Source organism: Myotis brandtii, unplaced genomic scaffold (assembly GCF_000412655.1).
Source record: "Myotis brandtii unplaced genomic scaffold, ASM41265v1 scaffold144, whole genome shotgun sequence".
In the NCBI taxonomy this organism is placed as follows: domain Eukaryota; kingdom Metazoa; phylum Chordata; class Mammalia; order Chiroptera; family Vespertilionidae; genus Myotis; species Myotis brandtii.
In genome coordinates this window covers 720,359-734,448 of record NW_005355159.1, presented here as the reverse complement: position 1 = coordinate 734,448, position 14,090 = coordinate 720,359, and the positions used below count along the sequence as shown (strand labels likewise).

Here is a 14,090-nt window from a genome sequence, read left to right as displayed (position 1 = left end):
ATTAAAAATTTAGCAAATAAAACTATTCTGTACTCCCATCCCCAGAGGTAACCACTGTTAACAGTTTGGTGGATATAATATCCTTTTTTCCCCTACAAATATTATTATTAAAAATCTAGAACATACAGTTTTATAAGGAACTTTTTTTACTTAACCATAAATCATGGACTTTTCATTAGTACACACTTATCTATTTCACTCTTTTTATCTGCTATATAGTATGTCATTTTATGAATGTACCATAATTTATGAAACCAGTATGTTTATGATCAATATTCATTATTTTTAATTTTTTGCTATTATAAAATTGTAAAACGTGGTAATAGCCTGCTAGATATATGTTTGAGGATTTTTATATATTTGAGGAATTTTATACATATATATTTGAGGATAGCTGTTTTTTTTATTAATAGCTTCTTTTTAAAAATATATGTTTTTATTGATTTCAGAGAATAGAAGGGAGAGGGAGAAATAGAAACATCGATGAGAGAGAAACACTGGCTGCCTCCTACAGGGATTGAGCTCGCAAACTGGGCATGTGCCCTGACCAGGAATCAAACCTGTGATCTCCTGGTGCATGGGATGATACCCAGCCAACTGAGCCACACCAGCTGAACTAGTTATTGCTTTTTTAATGGGCTACCTGGATTAAAAAGCATCAACATTTCACTGTTAAAATGCTGACAGAAAAAAATGACAATACATTGTTTATTAGTGATGCCGAGAAGCATTCCATATATTTACTTGCACATTTTGTTTTTTATGAAAACTACCAATTTATGCTCTTTGCCCATTTTTCAATAAAACTGAGTTGTTCATCTTTGCCTATTAATTCGTGAAAGCCTTTTATATTTTTAGGAAATTAGCCCTTTAATTCTGGAGTGTTATGAATCTTTTCTCAGTTAGTTGACTTTTTATACTATTTTTTTTCATGCATAAATTTTTTATATTTATGGAGTAATATTATCAGTCTTTTCTCTCATAACTTCAGTGGTTCATGTCATGCTTAAGGAGGCCCTCCCTATAGTTCAAGATTATTAAATCTTATACAATTATTTAATTGTGTTTTCTTCCGTCTTTGGTGGGATTTGTAAAAAAATTAAATCCCTGATCCATTTAAATGTTATTTTGATTTTAAAAGGTAGCTCTCTAAGGCTAACCAGTTGTCCCAGTGCTATTCACTGGATAATCCATCTCACCCTTTCCTGCAATGTGAAATGCCACCTTTATTACATAATATATATCTGACACCCTAGAACTTGATTTAAAGATGTTAACAAAATTAACACATAGCAGAAAATAAGTTCTCTCAATTTTCTGAATTAAAAATAAGTTTATTTTCAGACTGTGTAGCTTGATCTTATTTCATAGGTGAAGAAAACGAGGCCCAGGGAAATGCAGCTCTTTTTCCCAAGGTTAGACACAGCTGGTTAGTAGCAGAGCAGAGGATCAGAATCCATGTTTTTTCATCCTCAGCTCAGTGCTCTTTTTATGAGATCCCTTAAAGAAGACATTTAATTTTTAGAAGAGTTAAGTGGTTGCAAAGATTTGAACATTAAATTTAAAATATTAAATTTGAAGAAAAGTTCATAGTGTTCATATTCTTAGATATGACACATTTGGTACAGTATTCTCTTTTATAACTTGCTAACACATTTTGCTTCACTCATATTGCTTCCAATAGAAGTTTTTTCATGTGTGTAACCTTTTTCTTTCAAAGAACTCAAAATACTTTAGAAACATGCTTACTGACTAAAAAGAGGTTTATATATACTGAGAGCTATGAATATGTTAGGAATATAATAAAAACATACAGCTCTTTTTTTAAATTGATTTGAGAGAAACATCAATATGTTGTTCCACTTCCTTTATTCATTGGTTGCTTCTTGTACGTGCCCTGACCGATCAAACCCACAACCTTGGTGTATTGGGACCATAATATAACCAAATGAGGTACCCAGCCAGGGCCCCAAAAATAGTTTTTATTCTTGAGGAGGTAAAGCTTATCTTCATCTATCATCAGAGCATTGCAGAAAGGAAAGAGATGGTAAAAATATAGTCATTTCGGTGTCCACCATCATTACTGTTAAAATGATATGTTTGCATAGATTTAAATTCACAGTTTATCTCCTTTGATCTTGACAGTTGTGAACGGGGTAATTAACCCCTCTTTAGCGGTAAAAAAGCAGAAGCTCAGAGAAGATAAGGGTTTTGCTCTTCATAGTAAATGGAAGCTCTAGGAATTAAATCGCACCTTCTGGCTCTTTCTATTAGAGCACCAGCTTTTCTTAGTGGCGAGGAAAGGTGAATTGCAGAAATAAGGATCCTTATGTAGTAATATATCTCCGTGTTTAACTTTTTGAGGAACTGTCAAATTGTTTTTCACAGCAGCTGCACCATTTTACATTCCCACTACCAATGTATGAAGGTTCCAAATTTCTCCACATCTGTGTCAACACTTTTACTGTCTGTTTTTTTAATTATAGTGATCCTAGTAGGTGTGAAGTGGTATTTCAGTGTAGTTTTGATTTGCATTTTCCTAATGACTAAAGAAGTTGATCATGTTTTCATGGGTTTATTGGTAATTTATATGTCTCCTTGGGAGACATGTCAGATCCATTGTGCATTCCCTAATCAGGTTGTCTTTTTGCTGTAGCGTTTTAAGAGTTCTTTATATAATCTGGATACTAGATCTTTATTAGATATGTGTTTTACAAATATTTTCTTCTGTTCTATAGGTTGCCTTTTCATTTTCTGGGAATGTTTTTTAAAGCCTAACTGTTTTTTTAAATCCTCACCTGAGGATATTCTTTTATATTGTTTTTTTTGGGAGAGAAACATTGATCAGCTGCCTCCTGTATGCGCCTAGACCAGGGATAGAATCCACAACCTAGGTATGTGCCCTGACTGAGAATCAAACCTGCAACCTTTTGGTGTACAGGACAACACTCCAACCAACTGAGCCACCTGGCCAGGGTGAAGCCCAACAGTTTTTAATTTTCAAGTCCAATTTCTCTATTTTTAGTTTGGTTGCTTATCCTTTAGGCAAGATATCTAAGAACCATTGTCTAATTCAAAGTCATTAAAATTTACCCTTGTTTTCTTCCAAGAATTTTATAGTTTTAGATCCCATATTTAGGTCTCTAATCCATTTTGAGTTCATTTTTTATACATAGTGTGAGGTAGGACTCCAAATTCATTTTTTTTGATTGTGAATATCCACTTGTCCAAACTCCATGTGGTGAAATTTCCCTATCAAATTGTCTTGGCACCCTTACAAAAAACTAATTGAACACAAATGTATGGGTTTATTATTGCCTCTCAATTCTATCCCACTGAGCTGTATATCTATGTTTGTCAGTACCACACTTGATTACTGTAGCTTTGCAGCAAGTTTTTAAATCAGGCAGTGTGAGTCCACCAACTTTGTTCTTTTTTTAAAGAATTTTTGGCTATTCTGGTCTTCCTGGAATTTGGTATGAATTTTAGAATCAGCTTGTCAATTTCTGCAAAGAAGTTAACTTGGATTTGTATAGTAATTGTGTCGAATCTGTAGGTCAATTTGGGAAATGATACCATCTTAACAATATTGTCTTCCAGTCCATGAACACAGAGGTCTTTCTGTTTATTAGGTCTTCTTTACTGTTTACCAGCTCTAACATTTTGGGGGGATTCTTTGTTTTTCTCTATCTAAGATCATGCCATCTGCAAATAGAGATAGTTTTACTTCTTCCTTTCCAATCTGGCTCCTTGTATCTTTTCCTTGCCTAATTGCGCTATTACCTCCACTGTTGAATAGCAATGGTGATAGTTCTCTTGCTCCTGATATTAGCGGGGGAAAGCTTTCAGTTTTTCACTATTAAATATGTTAACTGAGGGTTTTTTGGTAGATGCTCTTTATCAGGTTGGGAAAGTTCCCTTCTATTCTTAGTTTATTGAGCATTTTTTTAAAATCAGTAAGGACACTGGCCTGGCCAGGATGGCTTAGTGGTTGAGCATCGACCTATGAACCAGGAGGTCATGGTTTGATTCCCAGTCAGGGCACATGCTGAGGTTGCAGGCTTGATCCCCAGTAGGGGGTGTGCAGGAGGCAGCCAATCAGTAATTCTCACGATTGATGTTTCTATTTCTCTCTCCCTTCCTTTCTGAAATCAGTAAAAATCTATATATATATAAAAAAAAGACATTGGATTTTGTCACCTTCCTTTCTGAAATCAATAAAAATCTATATATATATATATATAAAAAGACATTGGATTTTGTAAAATGTTTTTCCTGCATCTATTGAGACAATTCTGTGGCTCTTGTCCTTTATTCTATTAGAATGGCGTATTGCTTTGATTGATTTTTGTATAGTGAATCAACCTTGCATTCCTTGGATAAATCTCACTTCGTCATAGTGTATAATCCTTTTCCATATGTTGTTTGATTCAGTATGTTAATTATGTTGAGGGGTTTTGCCTCTATATTCATAAGGGATATTGATTTTTAGTTTACTTTTCTTGTAATGTCTTTATCTGGTTTTGCCTCTGCTTGGAATGCTCTTACTGATCTCGGCATGGCTGGCTCCTTACTGTTTTTCAGATCGCAGCTTAGATGTTAGTTCAGAGGCCTTCCCCATCTAGCCGATCTAAAATAACCTCCAGTTAGTCTATCCTTTTAAAATTTTCATCAAAGAACTTATCACACTATCTGATATTTTCATTTATTTGCTTATTTGTTGTCTTCCCACATCATTTTATCTATAATACCTGGGATAACGCCTGACATAATATGGGCCTTAAATATTCTGTTTAATGAATGAATAAATAATAGCAGATATCATTTAATGAATACCTCCTCTGTGCCATATACTGTAATCTGGTCATAATAGATGTTTTATATATATTATATCAGCCCTAATTTTCTGAAGAACAAACTAAAGATCAGAGGTTACTTAATGTTACTGACCTAAAGTGGTTAAAATGGTAAATTTTATGTTATGTATATTTCACCACAATAAAAAATGAATTTCAGAACTTTTAAGGTTTAGTTGATCAGACTCATTCCTAAATAAAAATATTTTGAAAGTGAAGTACACACAAAATTAAGTAAAACTGTATTCTGACTTCCAACTTACTATATTTCCAATGGCACGATGAAGTCTGAATATTTCCTCTGAAGTTTGTTCCTCCCATTTTATACAGCTGGTACGAGCAGAAATCTTAGGGGCTACAAGATAAAGCCAATGGCAAGAATGAATAGCAAGTTCAATGTCCATGAACTGATAACTACTGATGCTGAATAATAGATACAAGATTAATTCATTACATTATTTTCTCAATTTTTGTATATGTTTGAAATTTTCCATAATACAAAATAAAAATAAATAAATTATGCAGGTACTAGAAGAAAACATGGGTGAATTTCTTTATAACCTAAGTATAGAAAAAAATCCTCTAATTCAAAATTCAAACGCAATTAAAGAAAAGGATCATAAATGTGACTACATAAAAATAAACTTTTGCAAGACAAAAAGAAATGCCATAAGTCACGCATTGAGGGGCATGAAGGAGGCAGCCAGTCAATGATTCTCTCTCATCATTGATGTTTCTATCTCTCTCGCTCCTTTCCTCTCTGAAATCAATAAGAAAATATATTTTAAGAAAAAGTCAGTAACATGGAAGGGAAAAAATAGTGGAGGAATTAATTACTATAGATTAAAGAGAATAAAGGGACATAACAGCTAATTACAATTGGATCTCAGTTTGAAAAATATACAGCATAAAATGTTTTTAGAAAATTAGGAAAATTTAAATATAGATTGGATATTAGGTGCTATTGTGGAACTGTTCATTTCTCATGATGCATGCTGACGTGTTTAGGGATGAAAGGTCATGATGTATACTTCCAAATGGTTAAGCAGAAATTAAAATACATATACTAAACAAACACACATTTAGAGAAAACAAAGGAAAATATGGCCAAACATTAATAATTGTTGACTCTGGGTTACATAGATAGTCAATCTTTCAACTTATCTCTGTGTCTGATACTTTTCAACATAAAGAGTAGAGAAAACATTTCTATTCTTTCATGAAACTGCATGTTAACAGGGAGAGGGAGACCTTACCAACCATTCTTTTTTAAAATATATTTTATTGATTTTACAGAAGAGGAAGGGAGAGGGATAGAGAGTTAGAAACATCAATGAGAGAGAAACATCGATCAGCTGCCTCCTGCACGCCCCTTACTGGGGATGTGCCTGCAACCAAGGTACATGCCCTTGAACGGAATCGAACCCAGAACCCCTCAGTCCGCAGGCTGATGCTCTATCCACTGAGCCAAACCAGTTAGGGCAACCAACCATTCTTTAGAAAAGGCCATACAAGTGGGCATTCAATCTTTAGTCAAAATTAAGAGAAATGTGCAAATGAAGAAGTCAAAGTGTTCAGATGCTATCAAGTCAAACAAAACCCTTTGCCCTGACCAGGTAGCTCGGTTGGTTAGAGCGTTGTCCCGATACACCAAGGTTGTGGGTTCAATTCCCAGTCAGGGTACATTCAAGAAGCAACCAATTAGCCTGGCTGGTGTGGCTCTGTGGTTGAGCATCATCCCATGCACCAAGAGGTGTCCAGTTCGATTCCTGGTCAGGGCACATGCCTGGGTTGTGGGCTAGATCCCCAGTAGGGGGTGTGCAGGAGGCAGCCGATCAATCAATATTTCTATTTCTCTCCCTTCCTTTCTCTAAAATCAATAAAAACACATATTTTTAAAAATCAACCAATGAATGCGTAAAGAAGTGGAACAACAAATCTACGTTTCTTTTTCTGTCTCTCTCTCCCTCCCTGCCTCTCTCTAAAAATCAATAAAGAAAAAAAAAAAGACAAAGGAAACCTATGGGAGGGATAAGAGTCTCCGTAGCTTTCACTTACCATGTGTCACCCCCTCAGTTGGCTGCTGCCTTCCATTGTTCAAACTTTCAGGCAAATTTTTCAAAACTGAAATAAGCTAAAAAAGGAGAGCAATATATTCAAGATGAAAAGAACAAAAGCAGAAATATATTACAACTCAGTATCATGAAATTACTATCTATAGCTTTAAAAGCTGTGTGGCAGGTAAGGTAGTAAATTGGCCCAAGCTGTGAGCACACGTGTCTACTCGGTGGGGATTCAGTAGAGATGCTGCTCTCTGTAGAGTGCAGGTCATTGATGTGCTTCCAGTGAATGCTGAGCTTTGACTGGATGTGCAAGCTTTCAGGATCAGGACAGACTATGCTCGGTTATCCACACTCTCATCCTGCAGGGAGGAAGGCAGTGGAGCCTCTCAGAGTGTACTCTGGGATCACATAGTTCTGGATTCAAATCCCAATTCCACTACCTACTAGCTGTGTCATTGTGGAAAAGTTATTTTACTTGTCTGTGATCTTCAATGGCATCATCTGTAAAACAGTCACCAGCAAGAGCTACCTCAAAGTTTGTTGGAAAAGTAAAAAAATAAGTCTATAAAGTATCCTGGCACACAAGTCAGTGCTCAATAAATGACAACCACTATTATAGTAGCATTTGCAAGGTGAGTAGCTGGAATAGGACACCATCTATATAGTTGGGGGGAAAGTTTCCTTCTATAGAAAATTAACTAGTTCATATGAAAATCATTAATTTGGTTATTAAGCATTTACTCAGACCCTACTGTATACAGATTCAATGAGCTATACAAAGCCATGGAGTTCATGTATAGCTGGGGGTCAGCAGAATTCCATATGGATGCAAATGACTGGAACACAGGCACAGAAGTGCTTGGAGGGAAGCCATGAGTCACTTAGGAAATTCAGATGAAACTGAGGAGAGTGAAACGGGGAAGGATAGTTTAAAGCAGCGGTTCTCAACCTGTGGGTCGCCAACCTGTGGGTCGCGACCCTTTGGGGGTCGAACGACCCTTTCACTGGGGTCGCCTAAGACCATCGGAAAACACATATATAATTACATATTGTATTTGTGATTAATCACTATGCTTTAATTATGTTCAATTTGTAACAATGAAAATACGTCCTGCATATCAGATATTTACATTACGATTCATAACAGTAGCAAAATTATAGTTATGAAGTAGCAATGAAAATAATTTTATGGTTGGGGTCACCACAACATGAGGAACTATATTAAAGGGTTGCGGCATTAGGAAGGTTGAGAACCGCTGGTTTATGCCTTGCTGTGAAACTATGGCCCACATAAGGTCACGTGTTTCATTTGAAAACCTTTACTAAATACCCAAACTGTGTAAATTCTCAGACACACATGAGACCATAAATGCCATGTTAATTTTTAGGAAGTCAGGGATAGAAATCACTCTTAAAGAATTAAAACCATATATCATAAAATTGTTCTTCTCATCATAACCACTTAGGAAATCTACTAAATGAATAAAAGCAGTGTGATATCGAGAACTGTACCATGTTGGCACCCAGTCTTGACAGCACTACTTCCAATTCCTTTGCAGTGCTCTTGGGGGGCACAGGAATGGTTTCCTGTTTGAGAATTGGACCTCACTCTTAAAGAATTAAAACCATATATCATAAAATTGTTCTTCTCATCATAACCACTTAGGAAATCTACTAAATGAATAAAAGCAGTGTGATATCGAGAACTGTACCATGTTGGCACCCAGTCTTGACAGCACTACTTCCAATTCCTTTGCAGTGCTCTTGGGGGGCACAGGAATGGTTTCCTGTTTGAGAATTGGACCTACATCAAATCTAAAAAAAAAAAAAAAAAATAGTAATGTGATTACTGACAGTTTCTTTCAATCAAAATGTCTGTCTACATGAGCATTTACACACTACCAGGATAGTTTAACCTTGGCCACAAATTTGACTGTTAACCATTAGCAAAGATAAATGTCAGTTTGAAAGAAAGGTGAGTAAAATCTGGCCTGTACTTAGATTTTAAATTTATTTTTCTTAATGGATAAAAGTATAAAGTTGCTAATCAGGGGTTTGATTGCAATTATAGATAATTCTATCATTAGTAATAAATACTATGAAAAAAATCTCTATTTGTATAATGAAATCATAGAGCAAAGAATTTCTTTTCCAAGGAAGTACAATAAAAACATTCCTAATTATTTCTTTCTATATTTCCTTTCTCAAAGGACAAGAGTTTTGCCTAGATTATAATCACTGTTGATTATAAGTAGGTGCAAGTACATTTGCACTCCCACAAGTCTTATATTTTACATCAAGCTCTGAAATACTGGCCATTAGTTTTTATTAGAAATATGCTTTACTTTGAATATTTAACTTTGTAGACCTGTTAATTCTATTTTTAACCTATAAGTTTTAGTAAAATGTTTATTATGAAAAATCACAAACATTCACAAAAACAGTGAATAGTCTAATGAATCACCATATATACATTACCCAGATTTTAGAATTATCAAAGTTTTGACACTTCCCCCACCCTTTTTCTGAATTAAAGCAAATCCCAGATATTGAGTTGTTCTTCTGAACTTGTGAATTAGTTTCTATGGGGACATAAGGTGACAATTGGCAGAGTCTTAATACATTCCTGAAGCAGTTGTAAATAATTATTTCTTGGACTGCAGGTATAATAAAAAAATTAAATGTTTAAGAAAATTATTGGTATACAATATATTCTTATGTCAGGTTCCAAAACATTTTTGACCATAGTTTTACTATAGAAACCAGGGCCAGTAGAACCAAGATTCATAACAACTACTATACAAAAATCTATTTCTCATTTACATAACATCTTTTATAAAAATCCAGTTGCTAATAATATAATTTATTTCAATTAACAAGTTAAAAATGTCACAAGGGCATAAATACCAAAACACATATGGCTTATGTTAGAAATCAGGAAAAAAGAGAAAAAGTATAAAAGCAAAGGAAGGACTCTGGAGTTGGAGAAATTAGAGCATCATCCATTCATCCATACCCAGCCCCTCCAATGAACTGATATCAACATTCAAAATCACCAAGAAAATCTCAAGAAAATAAAATAAGCTCTTACCTTTTAGGCCTGATTTGCATAATTGTTACTCCAGTAATTGTGTCTCCGTGAAGCACAGTATGGATTATAGGGGCTGGACCACGCCACCTTGGGAGGCAACTGGGGTGGACATTCAATATGCCACTGAGTTAGAAAAGGCAGAAATTAGTATGCAAGTGGATTGTGCCATTTACTTACTACTATCTAAACTAATATGCTACCTTTTATCATTAAACTTTCCCCAAAATTTAGAAAAACTAACAGTTAAATCTAGTCTTGTACTACCAGAACAGGGAGCCAGAGCTAAATTCACTCTACCATAAGAGACCAATGAAACTCAATTAAAAACAGAGCAAGAACAACTATTCACTGTTACAAAGATGTTGCAAAACAGCTCATGATGTCTGGGAGTTTTTAAACAAAACAAAAAAATGCATTTTTTTTTTACTATATGAGAACCACTCAAACCCTGACATGCATCTCAGATAGTTTAGTTACATAATTACCCTCACTTCTCTTGGTTTGCATATAGATGCCTAAAACAAGCTTCTTTTAGTACCATCATCTTCACTGTTTATCCCAATACTCCTATCACCCATTAATGAGCAATTTAAATAATTTGCTGATCTGTCATTAGTTTAATGTCTCCCATTGGCATGAGTATGCACTTGAGAATGTGTGAATGTGGGTCTTATATTGTAAGTTTCACTGTTCAGCTCAGTCTTACTCCTTCAACAAATATTAACTGAGCATAATGCATGTGCTGGCAATGTGCTAAGTGCTGTGGATACAAGCAACAGTGAACCAAACCTGTCCTCAGGGAGCTTATGTGACAATGTGAGGAGTGGAAGATAAGCAATAAAAAACAGAATATGTAAAAAGTCTGTCAGTGGTGCTAAGGGCTATGGAGAAAAATAAAGCAGAGAAGGGGATAAGACTATTGGGTGGGAGATTACAATTTAAATAGTGGTTTAAGAAGGCTTTACCAGTAAGAAGACACTGGGCAGAAACATGAGAAGGTAAAGGAATAGCCATGCAGATATACAGAAGAAAAGCTTTCCAGGCAGAGGGAACACTAGGTACAGTACAAAGGTTTTGAGGAAGGTAAATGCTGGCAAGTTCAAGGCACAGCAGAGAGGCTAGTGTGGCTGGAGTGGAGTAAACTAGGAATAGTACTAGGAAATGAGCCCAGAGAGCCAGCAGACCAAACCAAGTAAGCCGGTCCTCACAGGCCTTTAACTTTTGAGTGAGATGGAAAACCACCAGAGAACTTTGAGCAGTGACTGGTCTGACTTATGCTTTAAAAGGATCATTTTGGCTGCTGGGTTGGTAAAAAAGTGAGAGGGCCAACGACAAAAGTAGAGGCCAATTAGGAAGCTACTGCAGTACAACAGGTGAGTGGCCAGAGTGGAAATGATGAGAAACAGATTCCAGACAGATTTCAAAGGCGGAGCCAGTAGTATTTCCAGATGGATTAAACATGTGGTGTGAGATAAGGAATTAAGAATGACTCCAAGGTTTGGGAGCTAAGCAACCAGAAGGCTGGAGGTCCCATCTGCTGAGATGAAGATTTTGGGGAGGAGCAGATTTTGGGCAAAAGTTCAGGAATATAGTTCTGGACCTTTCAAATGTTGGATGTCTGCTAGACATCCAAACAGGGCTGTGGAGGAGGCAGTGGGCATTAGGGACCTGGAATTCTGGGAGAGATCTGAATTGGCGGGACACATTTGGGAGTTGTCAGCATATATATGAAATTTTAAAAAGTTTTTTATTGATTTTAGAGAGAGAGGAAGGGGGAGATAGAAACATGGATGAGAAACATCAACATTTTTGTGGCCTCTTGCACGCCCCCTGCTGGGGATGGAGCCTGCAGCCCTGACCGGAAATACCCTGCTGACCTCCAGGTGCATGGGTTGGGCTGGGCAGCATATATATAAAATTTAAATGAGGGTGAGTGAAAGAGCATCATACATTTTAACAATTCATACCATTAATAAAATGTTTTATTTTAAGAGAAAATACTAAAGAAAGAGGAATTAGAGTTCATATTATTGCATTTTGTAGATACCAGGTCCATAAATAAAGACCAAGGTCTCTCTACTATATTTCCTTATAAATAAAACTTACTAGGGAAATTTAAGAATAAGAGCCTCACTCAAAAGTCGGCCAAATGAAGCGACCACTCCAACATCATATTCTCCAGATCCCACATCTGGCCACTCATACACTGGCAGCTGCGACTGGACAGCATACTGCTTCACTGGCAGTCCTTTTGGTGATGGGGAAGGCACGGTGACCACCTCCAATTTTTCGATTAACTCTTCTTCTTTGTTGTCCCTAAATTGTAAAGATTGGAAGAAAATATGACAGTATTAAGACAATGACAATATTAAACTATTTCACACACCTCTACAGTATTTTTATGATTACATTCATGAGCAACTGAGAGACTGAGTTTTCACTTTTTAATGAATTTTAATTATTTTAAGTTTGGAGAGCTACATGTGGCTACTGACTACTGTTTGGACAGCATGGCTCTAGAAATATACAGAAACATATATAGTACAGACATTTTAAACAACTGGGATAGTACATATGCTGCTCCATATTTTGTTTCTCCCTCTTAACACTATATATACTATTATGGGAGTCTTTTGGAAAAGATGGGTTAATTATGCATTTGCTAATTTATGCAACGAACATTTCTAGAATAAGAAACTAAAAGCAGTGACTGTCTCTGAAGGGAGGAACTGGGGGATAAACACTTGGGGGAAAAAAACAAGAATGTATTTCTCGGGCATCATTCCATGACAGTACATACAGCACTACCTCATTCTTTTTATCTGCTGCATAGTATTCCAGTGCCCAGAGGGGCCGTTCATTGGTTTACAGTGGGGCTTTGACTTACGAGTGTCCCAACTAACAAGTTTTTCGAGAGACGAGCCGTCTCTCGACCGATTTTTTGCTTTGAGTTGCGAGCTAAAATTCGGGTTACAAGCCAGCTTCAGATACCCCACCGCTAGTTGGCCCAGCGAACGTCACAGTGAATGCCACAACATCAGCCCAGCATCACGTGTCTCACTCGTTCACTTTTTGATTTGACATACAAGTAATCTGAGTTACGAGCTCCGTCACGGAACGAATTAAACTCGTAAGTCAAGGCCCCACTGTATTTAGCAGGTATTGCATCACATGTTGAGGAGTTATGAGGAGTATACAGAAGGCCCCAAAAGAGCAGGAGTAATGGAGCCACCAAGTGAGGACCAGCAGAAGGGTCAGGATATTGCAGTAAGAGATGTGGGAGGCAGTACGGGGAAAACAGCACGTGGAGAGTACATTATGTGGGGTATGCAAAGGGAGCAGGTGTGAAGGGAGGGTTTCAAGGGGTGTGTGTGAAGGGAGAAATATGATACACGGGGATTGAGGGAGTCAATATGAGGGGCTGCTGTGAAGTGCATGTGGGGAAGGCTTGATGGAGATGACAGAAACGAGCAGGGAGCAGGACACATCAGGAAAAAACGGAGCAGGGAAATATAAAATGGAGCCGTATACATGGGTATATAGACCCCACATATCATGAACTGTCGGGACAGGCTGGACCGCAATTATTTTTTTTTCCCTAGTAAACAGTATTTGTTAACTTTTAAAAATACTAACTATATACCTAAGCGTTCTGCTTTATATATTTACTCATCTGGTCCTGCTTTTTGGACTATGTCCTCATTCAGCCCCAGATAACTAGGCCCAGTTGTATACAGGAAGGGGGTGGGGAGCAAAGGAGTAAGACAGGGGTGTGCAGGGGATGCCTGCGCCCGTGGGGACGCCCAAGGGACTCGAGGTACAAATTAGATGAATCCGAGGAGGTGGAAAGGGGAGGACTTGAAGTCACAGCATATTAGTCTCGTGAGCTCGGATGAGGACCTTAGGCAACAGCTTAACCTCTCTGAGCTCCGATTTCTCTGCGCGCAAACAGGCAGGGAGGTGGTCCGGCTGGACGGAAGTGATGCCCGCAAAGCGGGTAGCGCTCGGAGCACGAACGGACCGGGCCTGGAGTGCGGGGTGCAGACCTGACAGTCCCGGGCGGGTGCGGCGCAACTTCCG

At 37.2% G+C, this 14,090-nt stretch overlaps 1 protein-coding gene across 3 annotated transcripts in view; it reads right to left on the bottom strand.

Annotated features, from left to right (window-relative positions):
- The window catches only part of MTFMT (mitochondrial methionyl-tRNA formyltransferase), a 24,367-nt gene that overhangs the window by 3,246 nt on the left and 7,031 nt on the right, over positions 1-14,090 (bottom strand). For 2 of the 3 annotated variants that reach the window (XM_014535445.1, XM_014535447.1), the window contains exons 2-6: positions 12,117-12,326; positions 10,011-10,133; positions 8,632-8,734; positions 6,915-6,990; positions 5,120-5,211 (exon numbers count right to left, since the gene is read on the bottom strand). In XM_014535445.1, coding sequence (XP_014390931.1) covers positions 5,120-5,211; positions 6,915-6,990; positions 8,632-8,734; positions 10,011-10,133; positions 12,117-12,326 — 604 coding nt within the window. The remainder of the gene's footprint in view (positions 1-5,119; positions 5,212-6,914; positions 6,991-8,631; positions 8,735-10,010; positions 10,134-12,116; positions 12,327-14,090) is intronic. The other variant, XM_014535446.1, reaches the window with a different exon arrangement.